This window comes from Protopterus annectens, chromosome 12.part0 (genome assembly GCF_019279795.1).
Source record: "Protopterus annectens isolate FY-2018-M chromosome 12.part0, PAN1.0, whole genome shotgun sequence".
NCBI classification, from domain to species: domain Eukaryota; kingdom Metazoa; phylum Chordata; order Ceratodontiformes; family Protopteridae; genus Protopterus; species Protopterus annectens.
In genome coordinates this window covers 1,390,145,337-1,390,157,822 of record NC_056746.1, presented here as the reverse complement: position 1 = coordinate 1,390,157,822, position 12,486 = coordinate 1,390,145,337, and the positions used below count along the sequence as shown (strand labels likewise).

The 12,486-nt window shown below is 43.8% G+C and overlaps 1 protein-coding gene across 4 annotated transcripts in view; it reads right to left on the bottom strand.

The window, feature by feature from the left end:
• LOC122817233 (collagen alpha-1(XIV) chain-like) overlaps positions 1–12,486 on the bottom strand; it is a 950,064-nt gene that overhangs the window by 214,555 nt on the left and 723,023 nt on the right. For all 4 annotated transcript variants that reach the window (XM_044090454.1, XM_044090451.1, XM_044090453.1 and 1 more), the window contains exons 31-32: positions 7,094–7,147; positions 5,894–5,989 (exon numbers count right to left, since the gene is read on the bottom strand). In XM_044090454.1, the coding sequence (XP_043946389.1) occupies positions 5,894–5,989; positions 7,094–7,147 (150 nt within the window). The remainder of the gene's footprint in view (positions 1–5,893; positions 5,990–7,093; positions 7,148–12,486) is intronic.

The window sequence follows — 12,486 nt, the reverse complement described above, 5'->3', positions numbered from 1 at the left end:
CCTTTACATCAGTTTTTCTCACCCCACATGTCAGGAGCCCCCAAAATAGGAAGCAATCAAATGGTGTGGAACACCACCAGTAAAAAGTAAATACCATTTCCATAAGATATGGCCAAAAAAGCGGATAGGTAGAAAGTATAGAAAGACAGGGAGCTGGAGGGAGGGTAACCAGGACTGCAACAGTGAATACACTCGAACATTTTTGTAGAAAAGAGGCAATTGGTAGTGTTTGGTGAAGGTGTGGATGGAAGTCCAAGTGGCAGCTTCTAGGATGCCCTTGGTAGGGACGTCCCTGAGGAAAGCTGTGGAAGTAGATGCTGCCCTAGTAGAATGGCTTCAGACAGGCTTGGGAGGAATTTTTCCAAGTGGTAGCAGAATTGGATATAGTTTGATATTCATTTAGAAACGGTCTGCTTGGAAATAGGTTTCCCCTCTGCCCCTGGGGCAAAGTTGACCTGGAGCTGGTCAGTCTTAGTCTTTCTGAGAGACTTGGTTCTATCCAGATAGTATCTAAGCTGTCTGTGTACATCCAGTGAATGAAGGATTCTTTCCCCCCCTATTCTGAGGGTTAGGAAAGAAGGTGGGGAGATGTATAGCCTGATTCAATGTTACGTCAGATACCACGTTAAGCATAAAAAAGGGGTTAGTTCTAAGGGACACCATGCCTGCATGGAAAATAATGAAGGGTTCAAAGGCCATGAGAACATGCAGCTCAGAAACCCTCCTAGGCTGATGTGATGACCAGCAGGAAGATGATCGTCCAAGACAGGTGTTTTAGCTCTGCTGAGGCAACTGGTTCAAAGGGGGGTAAAGCCAATTTTTCCAAGACATAGTTCAGGTCCCAGGCTGGGGTGGGTGGCCTCCTAGGTGGCCTGATGTGAGATACCCCTCTAAGGAATTGTTTTAGCAGGGGGTGGGAAACAAAGGTTGCTCTGTATGGGAATGGGCAGAGATAGCTGAAGCATGAATTTTGATGGAAGAGTAAGCTAATCCTTTTTCCACTAGCTCCGCAAGATAGTCTAGAATCAGAAAAAGAGATGCAAGGGAGCTGCTTGTACCCTTAGTATGGAACCAGGCATTGAATCTTTTCCATTTTTCCATGTAGGATTTCCTGGTGCTGGGCCTCCTGGCATCCTTAATTATGTCCAGGACCTGCTTGCTCAACAGTGGGCTGGTATCCACCTTTGGGGTATAAGCCATGCGGATAGGCTGAGAGTTTGCAGATTGGGATGCAGTACTGACCTTTTTCTTGGGTTAGAAGTCCTTCTGTGAGAGGCAGGTTCCTGAGTGGCTCCTTGGTCAAGCTAAGTAGCAAGGGGTACCAATGTTGTCTGGGCCAATTTGGAGTAATGAGTATGGCCCTTGGCCCTTCCTCCCTGATCTTTAGCTGTACCCTTGAGATCACCGGCAAGAGGGGAAAGTGTAGACAAACAGGCTGACCCAGTGGAAGGAGAGAGCATCCACCTTCCAGGCTTCTGAGTGGAACTCCCTGGTGCAGAACTGGTCTAGCTGTCTACAGATGCAAAGAGGTTTACCTCTGGGGTCCCCCAAATTTGGGTGATGCAGAGGAAGGTCCCCCTCCAAAACTGCCATTCATGGGAGTCCAGGACACTTCTGCTGAGCTGGTCTGCTAGGGTGTTGTGCTCCACTGGGATGTAGTGGGCTATCAGATTAAGGCACATTATTGAGGCAGTCTGACAGAGAAACATGGCTAGATGACAAAGCGGGTAGAAGTGTGTTCCCCGCTGTTTGTTGATGTACCACATGACTGTGGTATTGTCTGTTTTGATGAGGAGCACCCCTAGTTTCAGGTGGCTCTTGAAGGCTGTGATAGCCCTGAGTACTGCCATCATTTCCTTTAGGTTGATGTGCAGGTCTAGGTCCCTGAGGTCCTAGGTGCTTTGGGTGCACATGTCTCCTAAGTGTGCCCCCCAGGCTGCATCTGAGGCCTCCATGGTGATGGTCTCGCCACGGGGAAGAATTAGAAAAGGTAGGCTTTTGTTCAGTCTACAGACTTCTGCCCACCATAGGAGTTTCCCCCTTAAGCAGGTAATCAGAGGCAGTTGTAGCTCCAGTGACTGAGAGTGTTGGCACCATAGGTTTTTTTAGGTACCATTGTAGTTTTCCATGTGTAGTCTGGTCAAGGGCACCAGCAGGATGCCATGTACCCCAGAGCTTGAAGGAACTCCCTTGCTGTGAGGTGTGTTCTGTGAGCCAATTGGGTGAAGTATTTGGGGCAGAAAATGTTGTTTTTCTGGAGAGGAAGGCTCTTTGGGTGGATGTGTCCAGGAGAGCTCCCAAGAAGGTAATCTGTCTAGTGGGCTGGAAATGGGATTTTTCCTTGTTGATGGTAAATCACAGAAAGGGAAAGAGGGTTTGGACAATGTTGAGGTCTTGCTGGAGCTTTTCCCTGCTGTCGATCTGGATGAGACAGTCATCCAGATAGGGGTAAATTTGAATGCTTTTCTGCCTGCAGAAGGCAATGACAGGGGCCAGGCATTTGGTGAAAATCCTGGGAGCAGTAGATAAGCCAAAGGGCAGAGCAGAGAACTGAAAGTGTTGTGAGTCTGCCCTGAAGCGAAGGAACCTTCTTAAGGATTTCCTTACAGGGATATGGAGGTAGGCATCCTTTAGGTCTAAGGTGACTAGCCAGGCATTTGAAGTCAGCTTGGGCAAGAGTTTTTGGAGTGTGAGCATTTTGAATTTTGGCACTAGGAGAGAAAGGTTTAGTGTGGATTGAGCCAGAATAGGGCCCCAAGTGCCCTCTTTCCTGGGTACCAGGAACAATCTTGAATAAAACCCCTTTCCAGCTTGTTCCTGGGGAACAGGCTCCAGTGCTCCTTGAGTGCAGAGTTTCTAAATTTGGCAGAAGGCCTCTGCCCGATGATTTGCTGGTATGTATGGGTACCTTGTTAAGTTTGGTTTCTCTTTGAAAAGAATCTGTATCCTTGGGAAATTATTTTTAGGACCCAAAGATCTTATGTGATGGATTGCCAGTTGTCTTTGAAAAAGGATAGCCTTCCTACTAACCTTTGGGGGGAAGAGTGTGGGGCAGAGGGGGGGGGTGGAGTCATTGTGTGTCCGTAGGCTAGGGAGTGGACTAAGAACTCCCTGCCCTGGGAGTTGTAGAGGTCCATTGTCTGGGCTTCTGCTGGCCTTGTAGTTGCTGTCTGGGGGGGGTGGTGTCTGTCCCTGCACCCTTTCCTTTGCACAGGTCTAGATTGGGAAGGAAAGGACCAGTGTTTGATGGGAAAGTTCCTGCTGAATCTGGTATTCTTTACCTGGAGGAAATATTTTACTGTCTGCAATGATTTGGCCTTATCCTCCATTTTCTTGATCACCTCATCTGTCTTAGATCCAGACAAGTGGTCCTTATCTACGGGGTGTCTAGGAGTTTGGATTTAACATGATCAGGCAGAGGTTGCTCTTTCAGCCATTCATATCTCCTAATGACTGACCCAAAACAACAGCCCTGCTAGAGGCTTCTAAGGCATCATATCCACAGTGGAGGAAATGCTTTGCTACTTGAGAGCTGGAGTGTAAGAGCTCTCCCAGTTCTTTGGAAGTTAACCTGTCTGGAAAGGAAGAAATTTTCTGTTTTAATAGTTCCAGCGTATGTTGCTGATATTTTAGCATATGGAACTGGCAGTTAAGAGCTCTGATAGCTAAGGTAGCAGAGGTGTATACCTTTTTGCCCCATCTTTCTAGGGCTCTGCTATCCCTGTCAGAAGGTATTGGGTTTTTGGAGGAACTGGCCCTAGCCCCTTTGGGTCCCTGGGTGATGACATCTGGGTCGGGTACAGCATGTAAACAGAAACTAGAAACTGCCAAAGGTGCACCAGACAGTACAAAATTAACATAGATAAAACTACCTGGTGAACCACCACAGCTAAAAACTTTGTCTATTTCAAAAATAGAGACAAAACATAAAAGACTTCCAAAGAAAGAGAGCTCTAAATGATTAGCGCTTTCAGCTATTCAGCCTTCTTCCGATCATATTCTCCATAGCTCTCCAACTAAAGTTAAATAACAAATCATGTCCACATGATGCAGGCAAAGACTACTCATTAAACAATCTAAAACCATAGCAACTAATCATAAATTTTTAGGGATGGCATGCCTCCTTTACTCAGTCTATAATAGGGCGTCTGTTCTTTAGTATTGGTTTGAGCGGAACCATTGTATTTAGACCTGGGGGGTGATCAGCCCTTAAGTTCACTATCCAACTCACTTCACACATTTCAGTGCAGTTCTTTACGTCTCCGCCCCTTGAGTCTGTAGCAATACATTCTAAAACTTTAAACATAAAGCTATGATCAGGATAAGATACAATGTGGTCAGCCAGCACATTCTTTAAATCCTTGTGCTTAATATCCCTCAAGTGTCACATAACTCTGTCCTTCAAACGCTGGTCTATTTTTCCAATATAGAACACTGAGCATTTCTGACAACTTGCCAGGTAGACAAAATGCTGGGTATTGCAAGTTGCACTAGCTTTCAACAGGTGACTGATTCCAGATTCAGGATGCACAAAAAGATTTCTGTTGTCTATATAGGGACAGGCTTTGCACTTCTCACATTTAACTGTTCCTTTCTTCTGGTATACATTTTTCTGTTCAAAGCCATCCTTGCCACACAGCAGTCTTCTAATATTCTTTCTATTCTTAAATAGGATTTGTGAATAAGTATTTGTGGGTGTTTGGCACCCTGTAGTACCTGTCTGGCTTTCTAGGTGCAGGAGGCAGAGCATCAGGTGTGAGGCTAGACTCAATAAAGACATCCTCTACCTCATCCAAAATGGGAGGAATGGCTAAAGGTTTATGCTGGAGTAGGTCCAGAAACTTTCTTAGCCTCTTCTTAGATTGGGGTAGTCCTGAGCTTCCCAATGGAAGTGTTCCCTGAGGGTGTGTAAGGTCTCTCCAAATGACAGATCCTCAGGGGGGATGCAGATGGGATGGATGCCATTGCATCAGAATCCTCAAAGGTGGTAAGATGCTGCTGTTCATTGTCCAAGTCCAAAAAGTCTGATTATTTAGTGTCAGGTTCTGAGAGAATCTCTGGGGAAAGGTCCCTTTTTCTTTTGGCTGGGGTAGTCTGGTTACCTCTGATGAGTGTGATTAGATCCTCAGCCATCTTAAGAAGCTGTTGTGACTGAGCAGGCTGAGCCTGTGGAAGATGGAGACTGGGAATTGTTTTTCTGGGAGTGGCCTTGCTTTTAGGCCTCACAACTTCAATGGGTCTGAGTGCGGCTGTGACCACTGGTGTGGCCATCGATCTTTGTCTGGCATCAGTTATCCAAAAGGCCTCCTCGGAAGCCGGTGCCTGCAAAGTGGCTCTGGACCCAACCGCAGGGCTGACAACTGAAAACTCGGCATCACTGATCCGGCGGTGTACCAGACTCCGAAAGGGTCTTGGTAGAGGCCTGTGGTAGTAGTGTGGTAGTCAGGGGCTGCATAGGTGCCTCACTGAATTCTGCTGTGCTAGAGACTGACTTTGGGTTACAGTCATCCAAAGGCCTAACCTTTTATGGTCTGTCCCTTTCTTTGTCTTTTCTTTTTTTGGGGATAGCCACTGGATGCTGACTGATTGACGCCATTTCATACTGTGAAGGACTATCTTTGAAATGTCTTCACATGCAAACTGCTTCTGCTTCGGGCTCCATGCAAGAAAGACTGATGTAATGGTGTCAGCTGCTTTGCTTTATACCACTGATGACTTGATGTCAGTCCCTGGTGACCTGCAGCTGATGCGGGAGGGACTGCATTTACTTTGGTATTCAGGCCAGCTGAAGGGCTACCCAGCAGGGATAACCCACAAGTGATGACTCCATCAGTGAAACATGAAGAACATTGAACATTAGTCTAATGTCCACAATGAGAGAAAATAACTTTACCACAGGTCCCTGGACATTCATTCCCTGGGGTCCTCGTGTCCCCTGCCGACCACCTACTCCTTCGAAGCCAGGTTTGCCTGGTGGTCCAGGCTCACCCTAAAAATGAAAAGAAAGACATTGTAGAGTATTAGTCAGAAGTTGCACATATTTCATTTCTTTGATACTGTTCTGTGGATGGACATTATATAAAATCTTGAATTATTTGTCTTACTTTTTTGAAAACACAAATCAGTGCTGTCAAATGCTTTCAGTTTTAGTACAGATCTTTATTCTGTTTGGTAATACTTTCAAAGTACACTCCACAGTGTGATGTTCTATCATATTAAGGTTTCTAATATTTAACAATCACTTATTTTAGGTCATAATATCCAATACACTAAAAAGGACATAAAATTCTGTGATGCCTCTTTGGTGCTCAGTCACATAGACTATACTACTCCCTGCTTTTAATGTCATCACAAGAAAAAAGAAAGAAAGTGTTATAATATCCTCTATAGTTTATATATAAACTAGATCTCAAGGTGTGATACTCCTGACCTCACTTCTCAGAGTCCCCTTAGTTCTTTTACTAAGACAATGTTGTTATGAATGTGGCAAGACATAAAACATTACAGGTTTCATTCACTTGACATGCACGAGTTTTCCGTTACCAAGTTCATGATGATTCTGTTTAGCCCAAGGATTTTGCAAAATAGTAAATATACTGTACATTAGCCAGTGGTCTAGACAAGAGTTACAAAATAATAGCAGGCCTATATAATTGCCAGTTAAGCATGAAAGTGTGCCTGATGCAAATAGGACATACAACCCACAGAGCAGCACAACAGCAGGAAACTACAGTCACTCTGCCTCTCTGCCCACTCAGCCACATCACATGACAGCAAGCATGTAGTAATCTATGCTGTTAAACATCACATGACAGCAAGCATGTAGGAATCTATGCTGTTAAACATCACATGACAGCAAGCATGTAGGAATATATGCTGTTAAACATCACATGACAACAAGCATGTAGGAATCTATGCTGTTAAACATCACATGACAGCAAGCATGTAGGAATCTATGCTGTTAAACATCACATGACAGCAAGCATGTAGGAATCTATGCTGTTAAACATCACATGACAGCAAGCATGTAGGAATCTATGCTGTTAACATAAATGTAAGCCTGAGTACAACTTGCATTTTTCCAATTGCTCACCTTAGGCCCTGGCTCTCCATGCTCACCTTGTGGCCCACGTAATCCTGGCTTCCCCTATAAAAAAAAAGAGAAAAAAAATTGCCAAATGTTCATCTTTTTTCATTTAGGTAATTGAGATTTCCAGAACTTGTGCTGAGTAATAAAAACTGGATATAGAGGATACAGAGTTTTTTCAAATAATAAGCTGAAGTTGAAAGAGCGAAAAAATGAAAAAAAAAACAAACAAATATTGAGATATACAAGTCCAGAATGGTGAAGGGGCAGCTGTTTTTTTTTTTTTTTTTTGGGGTTAGTCCTTAAGTTTGAATTGAGAGTTGCCAGTCTGGAGAATGTGGATTGCCCGGGTCAACCAATGACCTATCTACAGTCTACAGCTCTGGTAGTAAATTTACCAGTGTATGTGTGCATAGTTGAAGTCATGGATGAAAAAGGTATTTGGTTTGATGGTTAACTCTTCTAACTCAGTATGTTGTTTTGTATGCTGTGAAGGGGTCATAGATGGGAGGGGGCAGGTGAAATCTAACTTGCTAACATGTGACAGTGCACTTTATTGTAACGAGGATTTTAACTGGTTCCAGATTTGTTTCATGCTAAATCTGGCTAGAGATAATGTGGTTACAAATAAATATGGATGCTGCCCTGTAACTGATACTTGATCTGAATGCATGGTTGGTATTGTACCCTAGAACAGCTGGAGTATTATCAGCTGGCAGTCTGACCGAGTACGAAGTAATCATAGGTTTTGGCAAACAAGCATAAAAACCAAAAGCCTTAAGATATGTCTAATGTATGTGCATGATGTCTTTTCCATGAAGCATCAGCTAACAGCAGTCTTCATCCACATCTGTTTATATTTAAAGGTAGACAGTATCCCAGTAAGGTCAGCAGTGTCCATCCACATCTGTTTATATTTAAAGGTAGACACTATCCTAGTAACTAAGGACAGCAGTGTCCGTCCACATCTGTTTATATTTAAAGGCGGACAGTATCTCAGCAAGGACAGCAGTGTCCATCCACATCTGTTTGTAGTTACAGGTAGACAGTATCCCAGTAAGGACAGCAGTGTCCATCCACATCTGTTTATATTTAAAGGTAAGCAGTGTCTCAGCAAGGACAGCAGTGTCCATCCACATCTGTTTATATTTACAGGTAGACAGTATCCCAGTAAGGGGAGCAGTGTCCGTCCACATCTGTTTGTAGTTACAGGTAGACAGTATCCCAGTATGGACAGCAGTTTCCATCCACATCTGTTTATATTTAAAGGTAGGCAGTATCTCAGTAAAGACAGCAGTGTCCGTCCACATCTGTTTGTAGTTACAGGTAGACAGTATCTCAGCAAGGACAGCAGTGTCCATCCACATTTGTTTATATTTAAAGGTAGACAGTATCCCAGTAAAGTCAGCAGTGTCCATCCACATCTGTTTATATTTAAAGATAGAAAGTATCTCAGTAAGGACAGCAGTGTCCAGCCACATCTGTTTATATTTAAAGGTACACAGTATCTCAGTAAGGACAGCAGTGTCCAGCCACATCTGTTTATATGTAAAGGTACACAGTATCTCAGTAAGGACAGCAGTGTCCATCCACATCTTTTTGTAGTTACAGGTAGACAGTATGTCAGCAAGGACAGCAGTGTCCATCCACATCTGTTTATATTTAAAGGTAGACAGTATCCCAGTAAGGACAGCAGTGTCCATCCACATCTGTTTATATTTAAAGGTAGACAGTATCTCAGTGAGGACAGCAGTGTCCGTCCACATCTGTTTATATTTAAAGGTGGACAGTATCCAAGTAAGGAGAGCAGTGTCCATCGACATCTGTTTATATTTAAAGGTAAGCGGTGTCTCAGCAAGGACAGCAGTGTACATCCACATCTGTTTATATTTAGAAGGTAGACATTATCCCAGTAAGGACAGCAGTGCCCATCCACATCTGCTCATAGGTTCATAGGTTGGTAATAGGCTATCAGCCCTAGGGCCTACAAAATCCTAGCCATAACAATTCCCTGGATATTTCTTCCCACAGTATTTACTTCCCTGGACCCCTGTCTAGCAGGGTGACTGACATGATCCCCAGGGTGAATTTCCTATCTCCCATCCATTCGTCAAGGCTCCTTTTGAATAGGGCCAAGGAGGTGCTCTGCTTGACATGTATGGGCAGTCTATTCCAGAGTATGGGGAGTCTCTGGGTCAGGAACCTATCCCTCCAGCACGTTTTGTTCATTGTGATGACAAGGTTTAGATCCCTGGAACGTGTGGCTCTGCGGGATTGGAATTTCTTTAAGTGGAGCATGTTCAACAGCTCAGGGTTTGACATAGCTTTGTATGTTAAGCAGAGATAGCCTCTGAGTAGACGATATGCCACAGAGTACAGCTGGATTTTTTTAGACTGTCAGCATAGGGCATCTGCTTTAGGCCTGTTATTCTTTTAGTGAGGTATTTCTGTGGCCTTTCCAGCTGTTGCAGATGTCTTGTGAGGTACATACCAAATGGGGCATTGTACTCTATAATGGGTATAATGAGGGATGAGTACAGTGGGGCAATGACCTCCTTTTTTCTGGATGAAAAGCCCTTATTGATGAGGTGTGCCACATAGAAGGATTTCCTGACTGTTGTGGCAATGTGGTTATCGAAGGTGAGACCACTGTCCACCTGTGCCTCTACGTCTCTCATCACACTTTCAGTGTTTAGTGTACTGCCACCTATGTAGTAATTCATGGGTACATGTTTTTTCCCAAAGGGGATAAATATACATTTCTTGGCATTAAGCTTGAGCCCATGGCTCTGGCACCAAGCATCTGTTTCTGTAAGGCCCTTTTGTAGAATATCCTCATCATTTGGGTTTTCAATAATGGCTCCTAGTTTGCAGTCATCTGTGAACCTTGTTAGCCAGATTCCCTTAATGTTGGCCTGTACTTCAGAGAAGTAGATGCCAAACAAGAGCGGTCCCAGAATTGAACCCTGAGGTACTCCACTTGTCACTTGTCTGGAGCTGGATTTGGAGTCAGCTACTTTTACAGTCTGGGGTCTGTCAGGAAGCCAGTTGGCAACCCATCGAGTGATGTAGGGATTTATGCCCAGCTTAGTAAGTTTATTTATGATTCCAGAGTGGGGGAAGGCCTTGGCGAGGTCCAGATAGGCTGTGTGGATCGCCTTACCCTCGTCCGCAACTCTGGAGACTGATTCGAAGAAGTCAATCAGGTTCAGGAGACAAGATTGGCCCTTCACCAACCCAAACTGGGTGGGGTCCAGGGTTTGAAGGTTGCCAATGTCTTTGTTTATAAGTTCCATGATAATGCGTTCCATGCCCTTGCAGATAAGGCTCATCAGACTGATGGGACGGTAATTCCCGAGAGCCAAGGTGGATCCCCCTTTGTGGAGTGGGATAACTGTAGCTGTGCTCCACTCAGTGGGCACGAAGTCTGAGCTGAGGCTATGATTAAACATGACACTTAGGTGAGGTGTCAATTCATTTTGTAGTTCATGTAGTACACAGCCCGGGATGTCATCTGGTCCCATGGATGCTGCATTCTTAGCTTTGGAGAGTGCGGTTTTTACCTGTGTGGCCATGATTATGAGGATTTGGCAATCTTTTGGTATTGAGATGGGCCCTTTAGTGGGTGAGAGGGGGGGTGAAGCTGGCACTAAATTGATCTGCCAGGATATTGGCAATATCCTTGGGATCAGTATATTTAATGACATTCTGTTGTAGCTCAGAGCATATCTGAGCATTGCCATTTAGATTCTTGATATAGCTATAGAATGCCTTGTGGTTGTCTTTGGAATCTTTGGCAATTTTATTTTCGTAACTAACTTTGGAGGATTTTATGAAGGATCTCAGCTTCTTACTGAGGCTGGAAAAAGGGAGTTTTTTTGCATTCTGGGATTTTCCTCTTTTCTGCAACAGTTTCTTTCTTCCATTGTATAGTTTGTTTATGGCAGGGGACCATCAGATTGGCTTCCTTTTTTTGGAGGAGAGCATCTTGGTTCTATTTGGGATGGCACAATTCATGCACAAGTGGATGTACTCATACAGTGCCTTAGTGTAGGATTCAGCAAGGACAGCAGTGTCCATCCACATCTGTTTATATTTAAAGGTAGGCAGTATCTCAATAAGGACAGCAGTGTCCGTCCACATCTGTTTGTAGTTACAGGTAGATGGCATCTCATAAGGACAGCAGTGTCCATCCACATCTGTTTATATTTACAGGTAGACAGTATCTCAGTAAGGAGAGCAGTGTCCATGCACATCTGTTTGTAGTTACAGGTAGACAGTATCTCAGTAAGGACAGCAGTGTCCATCCACATCTGTTTGTAGTTACAGGTAGACAGTATCTCAGTAAGGACAGCAGTGTCCATCCACATCGGTTTGTAGTTACAGGTAGACAGTATCTCAGTAAGGAGAGCAGTGTCCATGCACATCTGTTTGTAGTTACAGGTAGACAGTATCTCAGTAAGGACAGCAGTGTCCATCCACATCTGTTTGTAGTTACAGGTAGACAATATCTCAGTAAGGACAGCACTGAAGAGTACTGCAGAGATGTCTGTCAGAGTGAAGGTATGCAATAAGTACAAAATAGCAGGGCTGTTGTGTTCTTGGCATTAATCAAAACTTGCTGATTGTCAAGCCAGCTTACTATATAACAAAGATCTGGATTAGCTGAGATTTCTGTTGCACAGTTGAAAACCACATTGTCTCTACAACTTCAGACATGGAGCATGATTTTGTGAAAGTGTTTATAAAGCTACAGAAAAGGAGACTTGAAGGATGCAAAAATAGATGGAAAATAAGTCAGAGGATGTATTGTAGAGATGGATAGAGAAAAATTCCTAATATGGAATGCTTACAGAATCATCATCTTATGGCAGTCGCGGATGCAAGTAGGCCTTCTAGAATACTGATGTCTAACATGGTAGAATGGTTTGGATTCCTTAGCAGGTCAGCTGATACTGCCCATGTGAGCAGACCATTGTTTGTGCCTGTCAGCATTTTGGTTAGACAGGAAACTGCAGACAGTCTACTAATATCTGGTCAGAAGTCATGATATGCAAGACCAATTAACCATATTTTTAACAATTATTCTGCAAATTTCTGATGAAATTACTTTTCCAACATCTTTGACAGGACAGAAATCAGAGAAATATAGGTCAGAACTGTTAATGCATGCTGTGTTATTGTTCTTTAGAATGGCCACTATTCTGCCATGTTTCTACATAGTGCACCATGCCAACAGTGAGTAATACGCATAGTGCAGACCAGTAATGACACCATGCCAACAGTGATAATTATACATAATGCACACCAGTAATGACACCATGCCAACAATGGGTAATATACATAGTGCAGACCAGTAATGACACCAGGCCAACAGTGAGTAATACACATACTGCAGA